Source organism: Gossypium arboreum, chromosome 7 (assembly GCF_025698485.1).
Source record: "Gossypium arboreum isolate Shixiya-1 chromosome 7, ASM2569848v2, whole genome shotgun sequence".
NCBI lineage: Eukaryota > Viridiplantae > Streptophyta > Magnoliopsida > Malvales > Malvaceae > Gossypium > Gossypium arboreum.
The window spans coordinates 759894-784597 of NC_069076.1; the positions used below are offsets into that span (position 1 = coordinate 759894).

Below are 24704 nucleotides of genomic sequence, written 5' to 3' on the forward strand. Positions count from 1 at the left end.
TTTAAATAACACTTGCTTCCTTGAATGATTCAACATCTATTGGATTTTATGTTAAATGAGGTGATGATATACAGGTGGGATTTTTATTGAAATTAAATTATTTGGGGTTTAATCTTTAGATAATCTCTACCCTTTCTCTTATAAAAATATAATTTCATGTATTTATATAATTTTTAAGTAATTAATATTTTAATAATTCAAAAATCATATTAAAAAATATTATGAGATTGATATCTCAACTACCCATGGTTTGGTGAAAATTAAATTAGGAGCAGATAGTTTAAAAATTTCTTGTTGAATTTTATATTTAATATTTATAAGCAACAATTGTTCCTTATTAAATCAAATATATAATTATTCGATAATTAATTTCTAATTCATGATAAATTAATTAAAATTAAAATTAATAGTAAAAGTTACATATTAAAATTATCATTAATTACACGTAAGTCTTATCTTTCAAAATAGAAAACAAAAAATACGTGTGTATTAATTTATAAAATTAAATTCACAAATCTTGAAAATTTCAACTAATAAATGGATTTATATATACTTTTACATCTATTTTTTGTTTTTTTATGATGAAGAAATCTGTTATATACCACTAGCTCTTGTGTTTATTTCTAACATCCCTTCATGGATCCTACCAGGACCATTTTCATTTTTCTTTCTGTTCTTTTATATGGTTCTACTACTGGTTTCAGTCGCGTTTTCTCTTCGGAAAGTTGTCCTTTTCCGGCGATTTTTAATTTTGGTGCCTCTAATTCCGATACTGGTGGCTTCGCTGCCGCCTTCATTCAACCTAAGCCTCCTAATGGAGACACCTTTTTGGAATGCCGTCTGGAAGAGTATGTGATGGACGACTCATCGTTGATTTCACCGGTACTTAATTAATTATCTTTTTCATACTTTTTTATTAAAAATACTAACAAGTATATTATACTTATTATTTATTAATTTTATCATTTATTAATAAAATATACTTTAAAATAAATTTTATACAATTCTTATAGCTAGTCATGATTCCTCGTAAATTAGAGGATATTTCACATTTAAATATGTCTGAATTTAAGTTCTACTTATTGTTGTTACGATAATTGTGCCAATTGAATTAAGGTTAAATTCATGTTTTAAAATATTTTTGAATGAAAATAAATATTATTTTTGAGTTTGCTTCAAAACAAATATTATCTTATGTAAATAAATATTATTTTTGGATTTGTTTTAAAATAAATATTATCTTATGTATTGAAAATAAATAATTCAATTACTACAATATAATTTATCTTATAAATTTCAAAGTTTGGTTAAAAGTTTTTTCCCTCATTAATTATGAGCAAGTTTAATTTAATTTAATTTATGTTAATGACTATTATTGTGAACAGCTGAGAGTTTGGGTTTGCCATTCTTAAGCTCTTACTTGAATTCACTGGCAACCAATTTCTCACATGGTGCGAATTTTGCAACGGTGTCTTCCACCATAAGATTACCAACGGCTGATGTTATCCCCCAAGGCCAGGCGAGTCCATTCTACCTATCTTTACAATATTCACAATTTGCTCAGTTCAAAAATAGATCCCAAATTATTAGAAGACAAGGTAAGTAATTTTTCACCTACATATTACATATATCACTGTAATTTAGCATAATAAATGGATTTGAATTTAATGTAAATGTGGAATTAGCTAATATAGAAATTGCAAATATTTTTTCTCTAACAAAAAATACAAATATTTTACTAGTTGTCATCTTTAATTTCATTTTTTATTTTGTGTAGGAGAAATATATGCAAGTCTAATGCCAAGGGAGGAAACTTTTGCCAAGGCATTATACACTTTCGACATCGGCCAAAATGATCTCACGCAAAGTCTCTTCCTTAACATGAGCATAGTGCAAGTTATCGCTGCCATCCCTGATATAGTCAACCACTTCTCAGACAATATCAAGGTTTCCTTAATTAAAAAAAAAACAACAAAAATGTCACCATTAATTATTTGGTTTGTCATATTAAACTAAAACGGTTCAATGATTTTATTCATGCATTGCAGAATCTATATAGTTTAGGAGCAAGGTCATTTTGGGTTTACAACACAAGGCCAATCGGTTGCTTTCCACAGATTCTAACTAGTTTTCCATCAGCTAAAAAGGACTCTGTCGGTTGTGCAAAGCCGTATAATCAATTAGCTCAACGTTTCAATGCTGAGTTGAAGAATGCATTGGCTCGACTTAGGATTGAGTTTCCTTTGGCTACAATTGTTTATGCAGACCTCTACTCTGCTATATACTCTTTATATACTCACCCGACCAAAAATGGTAACAAAATACCAAAAGATGCGATATTATTACTATTTTATTTTAACTTAAAATTCTTATGTGCCAATCAATATGACCAGCATAAATTTTTTTTTGAATGCTTGTAGGATTTGAACGTCCTCTTGTTGCTTGTTGTGGTTATGGAGGGAAGTACAACTATGGCAGGGATGCAACATGTGGAGGAACAATTAGTGTTAATGGCAAAAACATTATGGTGGGATCATGTAAAGACCCATTAGTTCGAGTGAGTTGGGATGGAGTTCATTTCACTGAAGCTGCAAATAAGTTTGCTTTTGATCTTGTGTCATCTGGAGATTTCTCAAATCCACCTATTCCTTTGAAATTGGCATGCCGCCCTAGATAAACATCATCTGGGGTTTTGTTTGGTTTTTTTTTTTTGGTGAAAAAGAGATGATTTATCATAACCAAGGAGGAAACACTAAACTGCATTGGTAAAATTGAAATAAAAAAGCCGATCGAGTTTTAGCTCGACTGGCATGGATATCGTTGTCAATATAGGAGGATGTGGATTTGAGTGCGCTGAAGTGCATTATCCTCCTATTTATGGGTTAGGGAGGAGCTATGGGTAGTTCTAGGTATTGTGTAAAAAAGAGCAGATATGATCAAAACCTATAATGAGATTGTTAAAAAAAAAACTGAAACAAAGAAAATTAGTGTTTGTTTCTTTAGAATGAAACATGTATTGCAATCATAAAATCAAAAGAAAGAATGTGTGAACTAATGTTTGGTCATACCATCTTAAATTACTCCTCATTCATCTCCAAGTCATCAATAAAACATGTGAATCCTTCAAAAACTATGCTTTCTCTTAATTAGGACTTGATAGTGTTTGTATGTGGAGTTAAAAATAATATTAAGATAAATTCATTGAAGATTTAAAGGCATGTAACATTCCACTTTATTTAAGCACTCAACAATATGATAATACCAAAATATGAAGAATAGAATGGAAGTTGTCTTTAGTATGTGATCTAGATGAAATCTAACTCCTATTTATAAGAGTTTTCATGTCTCTTTAGACATGCATAACTATCCAATAGTTTTCTTACAATAATGATAACTATTCAAAAGATATTTATTCGAATAATCATAACTTTTTGTCAATAATAATCATGTAACATCCCTAACCCATCTCAGTCGCCAGATTAAGGTTACAGAATATTACAGTACAAATTGAAACAATTAACATCACATAGAACAATTAATCAATTTAAAACATTAACATTCAATTCTAATATTCATTCATAGCATAAATACCTTTATGGGCCTTAAACCGAGCCTATGGGGCCTAAAAAATAGTTTGGGAACAATCAGGGACTAATTTGAAATGAAACAAAAAGTTTTAGAAAAAATATGAAAATTTTGGAAATAGGGGTCACACGGCCGTGTAACAAGGCCTAGGCCATATGGCTAACCGTGTAGGATTCGAAGTATGAATTATACGGTCATGTCCCAACCTGTGTACCCACCCGTATGAGTATTCAAAATACACAGTCATGTCGCAAGCTGTATGCCAAACCGTGTGTTTATTCGAAATAAGGTCACACGGCGTGTTGCCAGGCTATGTAACTCTCTGTGGCTGTGTGGACCAACATGCACTTAAAATTTAAAATGAAACACTTAAAACCCACATCCCAGATTGTGTGCTATCAAAATAACCCCTAATGCAAGCCAATTCAACAACCCTTTCTTACTCACCAAGACAAATCATTTCCAAACACTTTCACACATTAAAACACAATCAAACACATCTAAAACATGCCAAATCAATCAACTTAGGTGCCTGACCAATATGCCATCCCTTAGCACCACAATTCATACACCAAATCAATTCAATTACAATGCTACGAGTTCACACCTTAAACATATAGCAAACATATCAAATAACCATTCCATACATATTCCATTATACCATAAACTATCTACTTTCAAAAGACATAATTAAGTGATCAATAGCACATATTTCATAAACATTTACAAGAGAAAAATCAAAGACACATATATACAAGTAAGCTTATCATAAGCTCAAACCATACCATATTGACAAAATAGCATAAAGCTCCTATTACATGCCATTTATAACCATCAACAAAATAATAAAACATCTACTAACATGATGGATGGATAGTGTGATTATGCTCCAACTAGCTTCCAACCGATCAAGCCTTCTGATGATCTATAAGAAAGGAAAAACAACTACAGAAGCAAATAATGCTTAGTAAGCTCGTATAATCTTAAACATAAATTTGCCAATTAGGATCAATTTATAAAAGTAATGAAGCTCATAAATTTATCCAATTCCTATTTACATCACCAAACTTGTAAGTTAGTGAATTCATACATGAAACATGTGATTTATACATATCATGCGCATAAACTAGAATCATAGTAATTTACATTACATTATCACCTTTCCAACTTATACCATTTGTTCATTCCAAACAAGTAAATATGCCAACACTTTCCATTTCACTTATCATGTTCACGTAACATTTCATAAAATTAAATTTACTTGTTTAGACCTTTATTGCCCGTTGAACCAAATGAAACAACGTTGGATACACGAGAACCATGCTCATACAAAGTGTGCCTGTATATGTAAATGTAACCGTATTTGTAATGCTCATACGAGCTATGAAATGGTCTGCTCACACGATCTATGGGTCGGGATGCTAAGCTACACAATGCTGCTCACACGAATGTGGAGAATCCGCAACAAACGCAAGAAATCGCCATCAGTAGGACATCTAAGACCAAAAATTGAAATCGTATAACCCCTAATAATATGTCATTTGTATCCTAGGTATTCACAAGGTTCAAATGAGACACTTTTCTTACCTTTATCCTTGAACTTCATTTCCATTATAACATTTCATACTTATATGCATGTATCCACATTATCAACTATTTCATCAATTGATTATTATAGCAATGTAATTCAATTTAGCATATAGTACACATTAAACATTTAAGTTAGCTAAATTAGTAATTCATTAGCGTTTAACAATTCCATGAGAAATAAATTAACTATTATACGAACTTACCTCAACGAAAATAGCTGCAATGACAAAGCTGATGACTAGTCCGATATTTTCGCTTTTCCACGATTTAAGTCTGATTGACCCGTTTCTTGATCTAAATAATAATTTTTATTCAATTAAACCATTAAAATAGTTTACATAATTAATTCAAGCCTATAACCCTTATCATTGTGAATTTACAAATTTACCCTCATATTTTAACCTTTATGCAATTTAGTCCCTAAACTCGAAACTTGCAATTTAACCACAATTAACTAAAATTCATGCCAGTCGAATTTCATAGGGTTCACAAACAACCCATATTTATCATCATTTTAACCTATTTGCATGAAATTTTACTTTTTTCATAAATATATCCTTAAACATTAAAATTACCTAAAATCACTTAACAAAATACTTATATCTATCTATCAAACTCATGAATCTATCAATTAAGTTCATATCTACACCTAGCTCATTCATGATAAGTCTCTAAACTTTTAAAAATTTTACAATTTAACCCTCGGGTTAGCTAGATTAAGCTAAAACAACTTCAAAAACATTAAAAGCATGAAAAACAGTTTACAAAATACTTGCATGCACACAAAGGTAGCTTGGCCGAATGCTTCCAAATTTTGGCTATGGCTTTTCGGTTTTCAAACAAAAATAAAAAGAAGAAGAAGATGATAATACCTTTGCCATCTTTTGTTTAATTAACAATTTACCTAATTACAAAATTAACCTTTAAAAATCATCAAAATTTCACCAAAAACCAAACCACAACCGTCCACTATCTAATGGTATCGTATTTTTACTCATTAAGTCTATTAGTTTAAAATGTCATAGTCATTTAATACATTTAAATAATATAACTAACTTTTGCAGCTTTTACAATTTAGTTTTTTACTTAATTAACTATTTAAACGTTAAAATTTCTTAACCAAATCTTAATAACTTTAATAAATACTCATAAATATTAAATAAATAATATTTATCGACTCATTTTTGACATATGATCCCGAAACCACTGAAAATAAGCTGTTACAAATCAAGTCATATAACTTTTTATAATTACGAGAATTCATCAATTTAATTTATTTTAGATTATTTACAACTTTCACTTATAAATATTGAAATATATTAAATGTTTTGAATATGTTCCAACGCAAAGAATGCTTTTCAAATGGCCTCTCTCTTGATCTCAAGAGTGACATGCTCAGATTCTGCAATCCGGCAATCTCGAACTTCTCCAATTGTGCCTCATTGTCAATCGGCAAATAAAAACAATAATTAAAGTGAAGGGGTGAGGGGTAGATGAGTTCAAACATTGGAAATTGACCCAAAGACAATTGCTCTAGCAACTAATAATACAAGTAAAGCTGCAAAAAAGTGAGGTGGCGAGAAGACCATCCTAATGAAGGTGACAGGTCTTGAGGCCTCCTTAGAAAAATAGAATCTCATTTGAAGACAAGGTAATGAATTCCTAGAGAAGGGTGCATGTGAAATGGTAGAATTTGATGAAAATTGTTTTGATTTGAATAAGGGAGATGTGATAATCATCGTAGGTTCCTAGAAAATAAGCCCAATTCGTAAGAGGTGATGGTTTGGATCAAGTTATCAGGGTTGCTGTTTTTTCTTTTTTGGTATTCTACATATCCGTTTTACGGTCATATTCGGGGCCCGTGGCAGCCTTGTCCATCAATGTCATCTCCAAGGTTTGAACTTGTATCTCTTCTTGGGAATATAATATACCTTACCATTGCACCTGTTAGGCATCACAGAAAGTAGTTGAAGTCTATTAGCAGTTGATTAGTTGAAGTCTGTTAGCTAGTCATTACTTCTACAAGTGTATTATAAATATACCTTTCTCTTCATTAATAAAGTCAAGTCAGTATTATTCTTTCCATGATTTTGACATGGTATCTGAGCTAAGGTTTTTCTTGGGATAGCTCATTTTTTTTTCTTTCTTGTTCTTACTTCTCTCAATTTCTTCTCTCATGGCGACTGACACTGTCCCTCAGGGTGATACACCCCGTCATTCTTCTAATGTTGATGCCGCGCATCCTTCCCCAGGTCTTAATACTACCTCTCTGCCAAGTGTTCATTATTTTTCTAAGCACGACACCATCAAACTTGGAGAGCATAATTTTTTGTTATGGAAACATCAGATCTTGTTGATTCTTGAAGGCTATGATCTTGAAGGATTTGTTCTTGGCACAACCCTTGTTTCATCCTCTCATCTTCCTGGCCCTGATGGACAGTATATTGATAATCCGTTGTTTTTGGTTCATAAAAAGCAGGACAAACTTCTCGCTTCTTGGTTACTTTCCACTGTCACTGATGAAATTCTAGTTCATCTAACCTCTGCCAAAACAAGTTTTGATATATGGTCTGTTATTGAAAGAAGATTTGGAGTGAAATCCAATGTCAAGTTGTCGAGCATGCGTTATGCACTATATTCACTCAAGAAAGGGAGTTTTACTATAAAAGAGTATCTGTCTAAGGTGAAAACTCTCAGTGACAATCTCAATGCTGCTGGTAGTCTTGTCACGGAGCAAGAACAGGTGAGCATCATCTTAGCTGGTCTTTCGTTAGAGTATGAGTCTATTCGGGTGGTTGCATCCACCACACCGATGTCTCTCGAGTTGTTAACCGAGATACTTCTCGACTGTGAAGCACGACAATTGGCTTCTTTGACTGAGATCTCCTTGCAAGCTAATTTGGCCTCTCATCAGAAGCAGGGTGGTAGTGTACTTTCTAAACATCCCCCTTCTTCTCATTGTTGTAATCAAGAGTACAAATATGGCCACAGAGGACAAGGCCGTGGATGGTCTCGTGGTAGGGCTCGTAGTTCTGGTAGGAGTTGGTCAAGATCACGCCCGCAATTCCAATTATGTAGCAAGATAGGTCATTTAGTTCAGACGTGTTATCATCGTTTTGATGAAACGTTTTCGGGTGTGAATTCAAACCAGACTCTGACGGTTAACTATCATCAACTTCGTGATCAGGGACGTTCCTCTACTTGTACTCCTTCATGTCAGACGGCTGTTACCTCTCCTCACCAGCCTTCCTCTACTGTTAATGATCAGGCTTGGTATCTTGACTCTGGAGCCACTAATCACATCACTCCTGATGCGGTAAATCTTTCCTCCGTCTCTTCTTACACAGGTACGCAGCATGTTTCTATGGGTAATGGTGCGTCAGTTTCAATTGCCAACATCGGGTCGTCCAATATGCAGGCTGATTCTAGGCTTCTTCGCCTAAAGAATGTACTACATGTTCCCACTGTATGCAAAAACTTGCTATCAGTAGGCCAATTTGCCAAAGATAATGCTGTATACTTTGAGTTTCACCCCTTATTTTGCTTTGTGAAGGATATTCAAACCAGGAAAACACTCTTAATGGGCCACATGCATAATAGCCTCTACAGGTTCGATGCTTCTGAATTCTTTCATCATAAACATGGTTCCACTTCTCAGCCTCCCTCGACGTGCTTGTACACCTCTCAACTTGTGCCTTCCACTGCAGTATGGCATATTCAACTAGGTCATCCATGTAACAATGTTCTTGTTAATGTTTTACAAAGCTGTAATGTTTCTTTTCAACGTAGGGATTTATCTACTGTTTGTTCAGCCTGCCAGTTAGGCAAGGCTCATAAGCTACCCTTCAATTCATCAAAAACGTTGTATTTAAAGCCTTTTGAATTAGTTGAATCTAATGTCTGAGGCCCTGCTCATCTCAAATCCGATGGTTATGTGTATTATGTCTCCTTTGTGGACATGTCTAGTAGGTACACCTGGGTATATTTTCTCCGGTCGAAATCCGAGGTTCTTCGGTGTTTTCTTCAGTTTAATGCTATGGTTCAGGCTCAATTTGGCTGCACTATTAAAAGTCTTCAAACTGGTTAGGGAGGTGAATATCGTTCTCTGTCAACAGAGTTGTCACGTCTTGGAATTCAGCATCGTGTTACTTGTCCTCACACCTCCGAGCAGAATGGGGTGGTTGAACGGAAGCATCGCCATCTTGTTGACATGGGGTTGACTCTTCTAGCGCAGGCGTCGTTACCTTTGGATTTCTGGTCTCACACTTTTTCTCATGCTGTCCACTTATTGAATCACCTTCCTACTCCCACTCTCCAACAGAAGAGCCCTTATGAGGTACTTTATAATACACGACCTACATACTCTCATCTTAAAGTCTTTGGGTGCGCTTGTTTTCCTTGCTTAAGGCCTTATCAGCAGCACAAGCTCCAGTTTAGGTCCAGTCAATGTGTGTTTCTTGGTCTTGCTCCCAATCATAAGGGCTACAAATGTCTCGCTCCGGATGGTCGCTTCTTTATATCTCGCCATGTTACTTTTGATGATGCTTTGTTTCCCTTTCAGACTGGGTCCTTTTTCAAGTCTACTGCTGGCTCAAACACTTATAACCATCACATGTCTCGGCTTCTCTTGGTAGTTAGCTCACATACTGCCCATCCTCTTCTAGTTGATCCTGTCGTCTCTTCTCCTATGGACGAGTCATTTTCATCCTCTGCCCACCAGTCTCCTACTCACCCATCTAGGTCCTCATCCTCTCATGCTACTACCCCTCTTACGGCTCCTCCGTCAAGTCCTGCTCAACCTCCTGTTCCAGGGAATATTCATCCTATGCGCACTCGATCAAAGAGTGGCATCTTCAAACCAAAGGTGTTTGCTTCCTCTTTGTCAAAATAGGAACCCTCTTCTATTTTCGAAGCTCTTCAAAGTCCAGAGTGGAAAGCTACCACTCACACTGAGTATGAGGCTTTGCTTGCCAATCACACCTGGGATCTTGTTCCCTTACCCGACAGTCGGAGGGCTGTCAGTTGCAAATGGATTTTCAAAGTTAAAAGACATGCTGATGGGTCTATCACTCAGTACAAGGGTCGGTTAGTTGTACAAGGCTATCTTCAAGAGGCTGGGGTTGATTTTCAGGAGACATTTAGCCCTGTGGTTAAGCCATCAACCATCTGTGTCGTTCTGGCCCTAGTTGTTTCTATAGGCTGGCCTCTTTGACAAGTTGACATCAACAATGCGTTCTTGAACGGTGACTTGCAGGAAGATATCTATATGGTTCAACCATCGAGGTTTGAACAACAAGGAGATAGGGGTACTCTATTAGTATGCAAGCTCAGAAAAGCTCTCTATGGACTTAAGCAGGCACCACGAGCCTGGTTCCACAAGCTCAGGGATTTTCTAGTCATTGCTAGTTTTGCTGTCCCCAAAGCTGATAATTCCCTCTTTATTCATCGGTCAAGCTCTCATCTACTCTATTTCTTTGTCTATGTCGATGACATAATAATCACCGGGACAGATTCTCAGGCTATAGATTAGTTTTTGAAAGAGCTTGATGTCCAGTTTTCTCTTAAAGATCTTGGTAGGTTGAGTTACTTTCTCGGTATTGAGCTCAGTTATACTCCTAATGGAATTTTTCTTAGTCAGTGGAAGTATATCTTGGATCTTCTTAAACGGGCTTCCATGGACAAGTCGAACGACTCCCCTACACCCATGACAACCACTTATCGTTTGACAGCTGCTGAAGGACCTTTTGTTGCGGATGCGACTTTGTTTCGAAGCATTGTTGGTGCCTTGCAATATGTCGTCATTACAAGGCCTGATATCGTATTTTCAGTCAGCAGGGTTTGCCATTTTATGCATAAACCATCAGAACTCCATTTTAAAGCTGTTAAGCGTATATTGCGCTATCTACAAGGAACTTTGGACTATGGCGTCAAGTTCACTAAGAGTCCAAAGCTTCTGCTTGAAGGGTTCTCCGATGCTAGTTGGGGCTCTGACAGTGATGATCGTCGCTCTATCTCCGGTTACTGTGTTTTCCTTGGAGGTAATCCCGTCTCCTGGAGCTCTAAAAAGCAGCAGGTGGTTTTGCGTTCTACTGCTGAGGCCGAATATCGCAGCCTTGCTCATGTCACTACGGAGATGGTTTGGCTTCAGCCATTGTTGTCTGAGTTAGGTGTGTCTGTTCCAGGCAAAGCACTAATCTGGTGTGATAGCTCCGCAGCTATGGCTGTCGCCGGGAATCCAGTAATGCATTAGAAATTCAAGCACGTTAAATTGGATCTCTTTTTTGTCGGAGAAAAAGTTGCTCAGGGTGTGTTCCAAGTTGGCCATGGTCCAAGTCATGATCAAGTTGCAGATGTGTTGACAAAACCATTGTCAACAGGGGTGTTTCACAAGTTTCGGGATCGGCTACGAGTCATTTCTCGTTGTGTTGACATTCCTTACCAGGAGTTGAGTAGCATGGGGAATGTTAGGCATAACAGAAAGTAGTTGAAGTCTGTTAGCAGTTGATTAGTTGAAGTCTGTTATCTAGTCATTACTTCTACAAGTGTATTATAAATATACCTCTCTCTTCATTAATAAAGTCAAGTCAGTATTATTCTTTCCATGATTTTGACAGCACCCAACACGTGTTGATAGTTGCTATGTTCTTTATACAATAAAAAAGAATTCTTGGAGTGATTCGAGATGCAATTGAGAGAAGCAAAAACTATAAATCTCTATTTTATTGTCTTAAGTTCTATTGATTATTCTAATTGAATGAACGAATATTTTTTATTGTTTATTTATTTTTTCGATTTGACAAAAAAGTTAAAAACAAATTTATAATTCATTTTAAAAAGTGAATATAATGCTCGTTGTAGCGACGTAAAAAAAAAATTTAGTTTCGCTTGGTCGCTAATTGTGGCGATTTATTAAACATTTGAAAACCAACTTTCGATTTTATTAACAAAGGGAGTCGCCACCGATCTTTTTTCCAGGTGTGACCGGACACCTAATAAATCATCCTTTTTTAGAAAAGAAAACTTATTCTTACACAAAATGAAGGCCGAATTTAGGTCTACGTCAAAAGCCAAAGTAAAGTTGGGTTCGAGAGTTTGATTCTGCCATGAGGAAGGTATTAGCACCTCGCGACGCCCAAAATTGGTATCTCATAAACATGTGTTGACTTGATTTTCAAAATACGAGTTCAATATAATATTTAATCGTGATCCGATTGAAAATGAGAATTTTAGTTTTCGATTTTTTTAGAAAGGGTGTCCTGTTTTTAACACAAGCCATTTAATTTCACCCAACATAGCGATGAAATCGATGGCTTAATATTAATCGGTACATTGACTTATTTTTGAAATTAATTAAAACATGAGAAAAATATTCCTAAAGTGAGAAATTAAAAATAGATAAAGGACGAAAAAATGATATCATTAATGAAAAATATTAACATGGAATACTAGAATATTAGAATAACAATAATAATGATATTTACAAAATAAAAATAAATCATGTACTAATAATAAAATAGGAAAATGATATATTTGGTAATAATAATATAAAATAATAATATGTATATAAAATACATATATATATATATATATGCATATAATAAAAGTATGTAATAATAATAATAATAATATCTACAATAAAAGAAAATATTAGGAAACGTACATAAAAATATATACATAAAAATTTTACAACAATAATATAAAATAATGATATGTGCAAATATATATATATATACATATGTACATAAAATATACACTAATATAATAATAGTTATAATAATACTAGCAATAGTAATAATTTGTAATAATAATATATACACAATATGGTATTTAAAATATATATATATGTATATAATAGTATTTAAGAATATATACATAAGAAATATATAACTAATGACATTAAAAAATATATACATAATATATATAAAATACCTAAAAAAAAAGAAGGGGAAAGAAGAGAGAAGGGTGGGGAAAGGAAATCCGCCAAGGGGGGGTCACATCGGTCGTCGTCATGGTCACTCACGTCGTCGACCATCGCATACCACCGCCACTGTATAGGAAAAGGTAAATTTTTTAACAATATATGTATATATAAAGAAAGAAAAAAACAACACAAAAAAAAAAAAAAGATTCGAAAGAAGAGGAAAAAAGAAAAAAGATGCAACCTTTTTATTGATGTTTCTTTTGTGTTCAAAATTTGAAGGGATTTTTGTATTTTTTTTTCAATCTTTGTAAAATCCCCTCTCCTCTTTTACATGATTTTTGAATGGCTTTTTATAGCCATCTTTTACATGATTTTCTATTTTTTTTCTATTTTGTAGGTGGTGGTGGTAGACAATGGGAGGAAAAATGGGGCAAGTGGGAAAGTGGTTAGGTGGCTAGGTTTTTTTATCTTTTTTTGTTAGGTTTTTCTTTTTTTTTTTTTTTTTTTGGGGTTAGGTTTTTTGGGGTAGGTTTTTCTTTTTTTTTTTTCTTTGTTTTTTTTTTGGGTTAGGTTTTTTGGGGGGCTTAATGGGCTTTTGAATTGGGTTTGGGTAGATGTAAATGGGTCATGGGTTAAGGGTTTTAGTGGGTTTAGAGGTTTGGTTGGGTTTTCATATAATTGGGCCGGCAATTTGGGCTTCTACATTGCCCTCTTTGCTCATTGTCGTTAACGATAATAGAGCAAAGACTTTCAAGGAAGACCAAACTTGCCCGGTCTTGCTAGGTCTTGACTTGCTTTGGAACTCTTCTTGTTTAGTTAGTCTCTTTTCATCCACCGCATCTTGTAGCTTTGGTTCAATCCATCGCAAATTCGGAGATATGCCTTGTAGCTTCAATCTGCTCCAATGTAACTTCAAGGATATGAGATTTGTGGCTTCGATCCGCTTCACTGTAACTTCAGAAAGATAAGATCTACAATTTCAATATGCTCTTCTATCGCTTTAGTGAGATAAGGTTTTGGTCTTCTCTTCTGCGACTCCAGAAAGGCAAGATCTGATGCCCTCGATCAACTCCACTGCAACTTTAAGGAGGCAGAATCTGACGTCTTCAATCAGCTTCAATCTTTATTCTCTACTCGGCATGTGATCCTGAGCTCAACTCATTTTTTGCAATATGAATTGACTCTCTAAAAAGACATTAAAAAGAAATTGAAAATAGCTCAATAGCGTGAGCCAAGGCTCAACTCACCTCTCATAATATGAGTTGATTTTTGAAACTTAACTTGAAAAGCAGATTTTGAAAATACCTCGATATGTGACTGGAGGTTCAACTCACCTGTAACGCCCCCTTTACCCGAGACCGTCGCCGGAGTCGAGCACGAGGCATTACTAAACTTATTTGAGCACTTAAACAATTCAAACAATTTATATCACACTTTCCAGACAAGCTGTCCAACTGTGTCATAGTTGCTAAATAATTCATATATCGAGTTATAAAACTCGAAATCCAAATCCGTAAATTTTATCTGAATTTATACTCATATATCTACTTACCAATTTTTTTCTAGAATTTTTGGTCAAGCCAATTAGTACAGTTTATTATTTAAAATCTCCCCTGTTTCAGGGTTTGACTACTCTGACCTTTGTGTATTACAAATCAGATATCTCTCTGTACAGAGCTTCAATGACTATGCCGTTTGTCTCTAATAAAACTAGACTCAATAAGGAATCTGTACATATAAAGTATGACTTCTAATTATCTTTGTAAAATTTATGGTGAATTTCCAAAGTCAGAACAGGGGATCCAGAAATTGCTCTGGCCCTGTTTCACAAAAATTTAAACATCTCATAAAATATAGCTCATATACCTGTTTTGCTTCTTCCATATGAAAATAGACTCATCGAGATTCGATTACATAATTTATTCATTATTTAATTCTATTTCTACTATTTTTAGTGATTTTTCAAAGTCAAACTACTGCTACTTACCGAAAACTATTTTAGTACAAATATTGTTAACTAGTTTATAACATCTTTACTTCAATTCATTCAAACTCTATACATGCCATATAAATCTTCAAACATAAAACAAAAGCTACCGAATTGATCTGGATAGTGTGCTTTGTTGTGTTGATCCGATCTACCCACTTCACTTCAAGTTAATCTACATAAAAATATTAAACACACACAAGTAAGCTTATTGAAGCTTAGTAAGTTCATAGGTTAAAAGTAATGCTTACCAAACATAATATTTCCAAACAATACCAAAACATTTACTAAAGTTTCCTGCGATTCACAACCATTGTTATAATAATTCACATAGTTGAGCTCAACAAGAATAACTACTCAATCTCTTTCATTTGGATCACTTCTCTTTTATTTCTTATAATCAAATTAGGAAACGGCTTACGAAATTGAGTACGTCGTTGCTCAATGCCACGATTCACAACTCAGTATGGTTTTCCTCATTGAAATACCATACCTACATTTTTTAACTCGGTATGGGAAATGCCATACCTACATTTCTTAACTCAAGATGGATTTGATAATACCATACCTACATTTCACAAACTCAAGATGGATAATACCATACCTACATTTCACAACTCAGTATGGATGATACCATACCTACATTTCACACTTTGCCATGGAACAACCATGGTCTTATCCAATCAATTCATCACACGTCACGATACTGAACGTACTCAATCCTGCGTTTTCCTAATTTGCATTTCCACATTTATTCTTTCATTAACAAAATCTACACAATCCCACAACAAATTCGTATATAATAACACATTATATACTTCAATCATTCACAAATAAACATCTAATTTCAACCATATGAACTTACCCGGCTAATTTGTAGAAGATGTTGAAATTTGGGACTATTCCGCAACTTTTTCTTTTCCTCGTTCTTCTTTGGATTCTTGATCTATAATATAAAATATTTCTACTCATTAGCATTTATTTGATTTCTATTTCACTTCACAATTTATGCTGTTCAAATTTCGAAATTGCACTTTTACCCCAAATTTTACAATTTTCACAATTTAGTCCCTACTCAATTCACCCATCAATTGAACTAATTTTTTCTCAATTAACACTTTATTTTATCATTATAAACTATTTCAAAACCTTTTATATTCTGAATTTCAACAGCAACCTTCAATTCACAACTTTTTCACAATTAGGTCCTAAATATCATTTCCTATCAAAATCACTTAATAAAACCACCTTAATATTAAATTAGAACTTAAATTTCATAATAATTCATCATAAAATTCCTTATCCATCCAGGGTAACTTCCAATTTCACCCATAAAATCAAAAACTAATGAATTCTACAAGTGGACCTAATTGTAAAAGTCATAAAAACATAAAATTATCAAGAAAAAGCAAGAATTAGACTCACATGATGTAAAAATATGAAAACCAGCTTTCTCCAGACCTTCTATGGCGTTTTGGCTGAGAAATTATGAAGAAAATGTCTAGATTTTTCAATTACATCATTATTTAACTATTAACTTTTATCTATTTCCAATTTTGCCCTTGTTCACATTGTTTTCTTGCTTATTTCATACCCAAACCGTCCAGCCATTAACCTTTGGGTCTAATTGCTCTTTAAATCCATCTTTTTAAATACTTAAGCTATTTGCTCACAATTTAACAAATTTTGTGCTATTTTCAATTTAATCCTTTTCAATTAATTAGCCATCCAAACGTTAAAATTTTCTAACGAAACTTTAATACTAACTCAATGACACTCCATAAATATTTATAAAAATATTTATAGCTCGATTTTCAACTTTGAGGTCTCGATACCTCATTTTTGACCCGTTTGACCTAATAAATTCTTTTAATTCACTAATTTCACCATTTCACAAATTCTTCTAAATTCTTACTTGACTCATAAATATTAAATTACTATCTTGTTCAATCTTATTTGTCGAATTTAGTGATCTCAAATCACCATTTCCGACACCACTTGAAAATTAGGCCGTTATAACTCTCCCCCTTTAAAATTTCGTCCTCGAAATTTGTTACCCAAAATAGATTCTGATCATCGTGATCTTATTGACTCCTCTGTTTCCCAGGTTGCCTCCTCCATACCATGTCGATGCCATAATACTTTAACCAATGGTACTCTTTTGTTCCGCAATTCCTTAACTTCACGAGCCAAAATCTTCACCGGTTCTTCTCGAATAAGTCATATCTGGTTGAAGCTCAATTTCGATGATGGGAATTACGTGTGAAGGATCTCGACCTATCTTGCTTTAGCATAGACACATGAAACACATTATGAATCTTCTCAAGTTCCGGAGGTAAAGCCAAACGATAAGCCACAGGACCAACCCTTTCCACAATTTCATATGGCCCTATGAATCTCGGACTTAATTTTCCCTTTTTACCAAATCGTAACACCCTTTTCCATGGTGAAACTTTTAAAAATACTCGATCACCCACTGCATATTCTATGTCTCTTCGTTTTAAATCCGCATATGACTTCTCGGCCATTGCAAGCGACTTTTAGACTATCTCAAATAATCCGGACTTTCTCTTGGTTTCTCAAATCAAATCAACCCCAACTATTTTTGATTCACTCAATTCGCACCAACACAATGGAGTCTTGCATTTTCTATCATAAAGAGCCTCAAATGGTGTCATTTTTATACTAGACTGATAGCTATTGTTGTAAGCAAACTCAGCCAACGGTAAATACCTTTCCCAACTGTCACCAAACTCGAGTATACAACATCTTAACATATCTTCTAAAATTTGAATCACTCGCTCTGACTGTCCATCTGTTTGAGGATGAAATGTCAGTACTAAAATTCAATCTGGTGCCTAAGGCTTCTTGCAATTTATTCCAAAATCTTGAAGTAAACCTCAAATCCCGATGCGAAATGATAGATATTGGAACTCCATGTAGTCTCACAATCTCGACACATACAATTCGCTAACTTATTAAGTGAAAAATCTATTCGATTTGGAATAAAGTGTCTTGACTTTGTCAATCTATCAACAATCACCCATATCGAATCTTTCTTTCTGAGTCACAGCAATCGACACAAAATCCATTGAAATATGCTCCCACTTCCATTCAGAATCATAATGGGTTGTAATAAACCCGTTGGCACTTGATGCTCGCTTTAACTTGCGGCAAATCAAACATTTTGCAATAAATTCGAAATTTCTCTTTTCATACCAGCCACCAATATGTCTTTTTCAGATCACCATACATTTTGTACTACCGGATGAATAGAATACATACTATTATGTGCTTGAAAGAATATCATTCTTTAAATCAAATTATTGGGAACACAAATCCTATTATGATAGCGCAATATACCTTCATCATCAATCTTGAACTCGAATCTAAATTATCCCGAACCATTTGTCGTTTCAAAGACCAATTTTGGATCTTCATTCTGCAGCTTCGAATTTGTTGAAGAAACATTGGTTTTACCTTCAATTCTACTAATACAACACCTTCTTCATTAAGAGCCAAATGAGCATTCATTGTCGAAGTGCAAACAAGGATGACTTTCGACTCAAGGCATCAAGAACTACATTAGCTTTCCTGGATGATAGTCAATAACCAAATCATAGTCTTTCAAAGAACTCTAACCACCGCTCTCGTCTTAAGTTCGGTTCCTTCGAGTCATTAAGTATTTCAAACTTTTGTGATCCGTATACATATAACACTTCTCACCATATAAATAGTGTCTCCAAATTTTTAAGGCAAAAACAATTGCATTAACTCAAGATCATGTGTAGGGTAATTCTTTTCATGTGGTTTTAATTGCCGTGAAGCATAAGCCACTACCTTTCCCGATGCATTAACATACAACCCAAACCACTTAAAGATGCATCATCAGACACAACATACGGTATACCGATTCGGTTGAGTTAAGACTGGAGCTTCATTAACATTTTCTTTAATCGATCAAAGCTCACGACATTCATCGACCACATAAACTCAACATTCTTCCGTAATAAACGAGTCATTGGTGAAGCAATCATGGAAAAATTCTTTACAAAACGGCGATAGTATCCTCGCTAATCCCGAAAACTTTGCACTTCATTTACATTCTTCAGTGTTTTCCAATTCACCACTGCTGAAACTTTACTTGGATCCACACGAATTCCTTCAGTTGATATAATATGACCCAGAAATTCAACCTCATGAAGCCAAAACTCACATTTACTAAATTTCGCATATAACTGTTTTTCTCTCAACGTCTGTAGTACAATTCTCAAGTGCTGTGCATGTTCGGATTCTGCCTTTGAATAGACCAATATGTCATCAATAAATACCACCACAAATCTATCCAAATAAGACTGAAAAATTCGATTCATTAAATCCATAAATGCAGCAGGGGCATTCGTTAAACCAAAAGGCATTACCAAAAATTCGTAGTGACCATACCGAGTTCAAAAGCGTCTTTGGCACATCACACTCTTTAACCTTCAAATGATAATACCCAGATCTAAGGTCTATTTTTGAGAACGGTCAGCACCTTTCAGTTGATCAAACAAATCATCGATACGAGGTAATGGATATTTATTTTAATTGTTACCTTATTCAACCGCTCGTAATCAATACACAATCGCAACGAACCATCTTTCTTTTTCACAAATAAGACAAAGCGCCCCAAGGTGATGTACTCGTTCGATGAACCCTTTATCCAATAACTCTTGCAACTGTGTCTTCAACTCTTTTAACTCACCGGTGCCATTTTATACGGTGTTATTGATATTGAGCTGTGCTTTAATTACATCAATTGTGAATTCAACCTCACGATCCGGGGTAAACCGTAATTCCTCGAGAAACACATCAAGAAACTCATTAACAATCGACAATTGTTCCATCTTCAATTCGAACCCGAGTATCAAGAATATAAGCTAGAAATGCTTTATTACCTTTCCGAATCAATTTTCGAAATGTAAAAATGAAATAATCCCGACATCATTCTTTTTATCCCCAAACTCAATGAAACTATTTCCCACATCGACATTTTAAATCAATCCGTTTTTCTCTACAATTCACTATGGCATCGTGTTCAATCAACCAATCCATTCCAAGAATAACATCAAATTCTCGGAAAGGTAACAACATTAAATCGCAGAGAATTCACGACCTTGTATTTTCAAAGTGGACAATTCCGACATATTAAATTAACCAATACACTTTGCCCTAGTGGATTAGTGACTTGCAATTCAAGGTCGATGGACTCAATAATCATTTTCTTTTCGACACTAATGCAAAGCAAATATATGAATGTGTAGATCCAGGATCAATTAAAGCATACAGAATCATCAAAAGATAGAAATTACCACTATCACATCCGGAGCGAAGCTTCTTCCCTTGCCGGATAGCATATGTACGTCAGGTACTCTTGTCTCTGATCGGTCAGCAGATTCTCGTTCCCGAATGAATAGTCCCAGAGCACTACTTTGACCTGAACGTTTACCTTTCGAGGAGTATTTGCTTGCTTCTCCCTTGTTCTCTATCTTCTTTAATAATTGAGGATGATCCGAATAAAATGATCGGTTCCACCACATTTATAGCAAGCTCCGCTCTTCCCCAACACTCACCAATATGAAATCTACCACAATTTTTACATCTAAGTCTCGGAATATTTTGCACACTATTAACGCTAGCTGCTGGTTTCTTAGTTACTCCGACATCTTGTTGAGTCATTTTACTGTTATTCGATCGTTCCGGGATTATAACAGGTCGACCAGAATTATGGCTGAACTTTTTGGCCGAAAAAGTCGAAGTTGGTCTAGAGAAACTTCTTTTGTATACCTCTTTACCTCTTCTTTCTCTTTGCATCTTTCTGTTATACACTTCTTCCATCTTTTGAGCTCGATCAGACTGAATCACAAATTCCCGAATCTCTGTACCTCCAATCATCATTCTGATTTCATCATTAAGCCCTTCTTCAAATCTAATGCACATTTCTTCCTCTGTCGGTACAACATCCCGAGCATATCTACTGAGATACACAAATTCTCTTTCATATTCGGCCACTGTTTTATTCCCTTGTCGAAGATCAAGAAATTCTCTCTTCTTCTTATCTAAATATCTCTTTCCCACATACTTCTTCTTAAATTCGTTTTGGAAGAATTCCCAGGTAAGTTTATCTGCAGTACCACTGCCTCAATGGTTTCCCACCAATTATACGCTTCTTCTTTCAATAGCGAAATCGCACATCCCAAATAGTCCTCCGGAGAACACATCATCTGCTTAAAACTCTCTCAAACTCTTTAACCAATACTCGCTTTAACCGGATCATCGTCCGATCTCCTCGAAATTCTTCACTCCAAACTTTCGAGTTTTTCAATTGGTGTTCTTTTGCTAGATTCATCTATTAAAGGAGGAGCAACCGGGGTTGTAATCGGTGGTACAAGAGGGGAGGAGGAGGTTGTTGTGCTGACTTCTTCCTTGTATTGTTTCATGATACCACCGATTCATTAATCCGTAAATCATATTTTTAAGTTCTTCCTCTCTCATCAAAGAAATCGGGACATTACCACTTGTTCCCTTTTCGAGTCTCAGATTCTACTATTAACTTCCTCTTCCGACTAGCACCATCGGGTCTATCGACATCTTTACAATCTATAACAAAATTAGTAATTAGATCGGATCATTCACATCACACTATCACAGATTTATATGGCATGTATTTTAAACACTTTACACATCAAATTCGTTCGAGAATCGACTAAACCAGGCTCGATACCAATAAATGTAACGCCCCTTTACCCGAGACCGTCAGAGTCGAGCACGAGGCATTACTAAACTTATTTGAGCACTTAAACAATTCAAACAATTTATATCACACTTTCCAGACAAGCTGTCCAACTGTGTCATTGTTGCTAAATAATTCATATCTCGAGTTATAAAACTCAAAATCCAAATCCGTAAATTTTCTCTGAATTTATACTCATATATCTACTTACCAATTTTTTTCTAGAATTTTTTGTCAAGCCAATTAGTACAGTTTATTATTTAAAATCTCCCCTGTTTCAGGGTTTGACTACTCTGACCTTTGTGTATTACGAATCAGACATCTCTCTGTACAGAGCTTCAATGACTATGAAGTTTGTCTCTAATAAAACTAAACTCAATAAGGAATCTGTACATATAAAGTATGACTTCTAATTATCTTTGTAAAATTTATGGTGAATTTCCAAAGTCAGAACAGGGGATCCAGAAATTGCTCTGGCCCTGTTTCACAAAAATTTAAACATCTCATAAAATATAGCTCATATACCTGTTTTGCTTCTTCCATATGAAAATAGACTCATCGAGATTCGATTCCATAATTTATTCATTATTTAATTCCATTTCTACTATTTTTAGTGATTTTTCAAAGTCAAACTACTGCTACTTACCGAAAACTATTTTAGTACAAATATTGTTAACTAGTTTATAACATCTTTACTTCAATTCATTCAAACTCTATACATGCCATATAAATCTTCAAACATAAAACAAAAGCTACCGAATTGATCTGGATAGTGTGCTTTGTTGTGTTGATCTGATCTACCCACTTCACTTCAAGTTAATCTACATAAAATATTAAACACACACAAGTAAGCTTATTGAAGCTTAGTAAGTTCATAGGTTAAAAGTAATGCTTACCAAACATAATATTTCCAAACAATACCAAAACATTTACTAAAGTTTCCTGCGATTCACAACCATTGTTATAATAATTCACATAGTTGAGCTCAACAAGAATAACTACTCAATCTCTTTCATTTGGATCACTTCTCTTTATTTCTTATAATCAAATTAGGAAACGGCTTACGAAATTGAGTACGTCGTTGCTCAATGCCACGATTCACAACTCAGTATGGTTTTCCTCATTGAAATACCATACCTACATTTTTAACTCGGTATGGGAAATGCCATACCTACATTTCTTAACTCAAGATGGATTTGATAATACCATACCTACATTTCACATGACTCGGTATGGATAATACCATACCTACATTTCACAACTCAGTATGGATGATACCATACCTACATTTCACACTTTGCCATGGAACAACCATGGTCTTATCCAATCAATTCATCACACGTCCACGATACTGAACGTTACTCAATCCTGCGTTTTCCTAATTTGCATTTCCACATTTATTCTTTTATTAACAAAATCTACACAATCCCACAACAAATTCAGTATATAATAACACATTATATACTTCAATCATTCACAAATAAACATCTAATTTCAACCATATGAACTTACCCGCTAATTTGTAGAAGATATTGAAATTTTGGGACTATTCCGCAACTTTTTCTTTTCCTCGTTCTTCTTTGGATTCTTGATCTATAATATAAAATATTTCTACTCATTAGCATTTATTTGATTTCTATTTCACTTCACAATTTATGCTGTTCAAATTTCGAAATTGCACTTTTACCCCAAAATTTGAGTTTTCACAATTTAGTCCCTACTCAATTCACCCATCAATTGAACTAATTTTTCTCAATTAACACTTTATTTTATCATTATAAACTATTTCAAAACCTTTTATATTCTGAATTTCAACAGCAACCTTCAATTCACAACTTTTTCACAATTAGGTCCTAAATATCATTTCCTATCAAAATCACTTAATAAAACCACCTTAATATTAAATTAGAACTTAAATTTCATAATAATTCATCATAAAACTCCTTATCCATCCAGGGTAACTTCCAATTTCACCCATAAAATCAAAAACTAATGAATTCTACAAGTGGACCTAATTGTAAAAGTCATAAAACATAAAATTATCAAGAAAAAGCAAGAATTAGACTCACATGATGTAAAAATATGAAAACCAGCTTTCTCCAGACCTTCTATGGCGTTTTGGCTGAGAAATTATGAAGAAAATGTCTAGATTTTTCAATTACATCATTATTTAACTATTAACTTTTATCTATTTCCAATTTTGCCCTTGTTCACATTGTTTTCTTGCTTATTTCATACCCAAACCGTCCAGCCATTAACCTTTGGGTCTAATTGCTCTTTAAATCCATCTTTTAAATACTTAAGCTATTTACTCACAATTTAACAAATTTTGTGCTATTTTCAATTTAATCCTTTTCAATTAATTAGCCATCCAAGCGTTAAAATTTTCTAACGAAACTTTAATACTAACTCAATGACACTCCATAAATATTTATAAAAATATTTATAGCTCGATTTTCAACTTTGAGGTCTCGATACCTCATTTTTGACCCGTTTGACCTAATAAATTCTTTTAATTCACTAATTTCACCATTTCACAAATTCTTCTAAATTCTTACTTGACTCATAAATATTAAATTACTATCTTGTTCAATCTTATTTGTCGAATTTAGTGATCTCAAATCACCATTTCCGACACCACTGAAAATTAGGCCGTTACATCACCTCTCGCAATATGAGTTGATTTTTGAAAAACAGAAATTAAAAGACTCAACTCAACTCTCGCAGAAATTAAAAAGCTCAACTCACCTCTCGCAATATGAGTTGATTTTTTTTGAAAAAAAAAACAGAAATTCAAAATAGCTCAGCACGTGAGCCAAGGCTCAACTCACTTCTCGCAATATGAGTTG

General features: G+C 34.3%; 1 protein-coding gene across 1 annotated transcript; it reads left to right on the forward strand.

The window, feature by feature from the left end:
- Positions 1 to 556: 556 nt before the first annotated feature.
- On the forward strand, positions 557 to 3130 carry LOC108484287 (esterase). Its single transcript, XM_017788022.2, is given in 6 exon segments — positions 557 to 832; positions 835 to 882; positions 1386 to 1598; positions 1778 to 1947; positions 2049 to 2313; positions 2421 to 3130. Coding segments are annotated over 6 exon segments (1149 nt in total). The 5' UTR covers positions 557 to 636; the 3' UTR covers positions 2678 to 3130.
- Positions 3131 to 24704: the final 21574 nt, after the last annotated feature.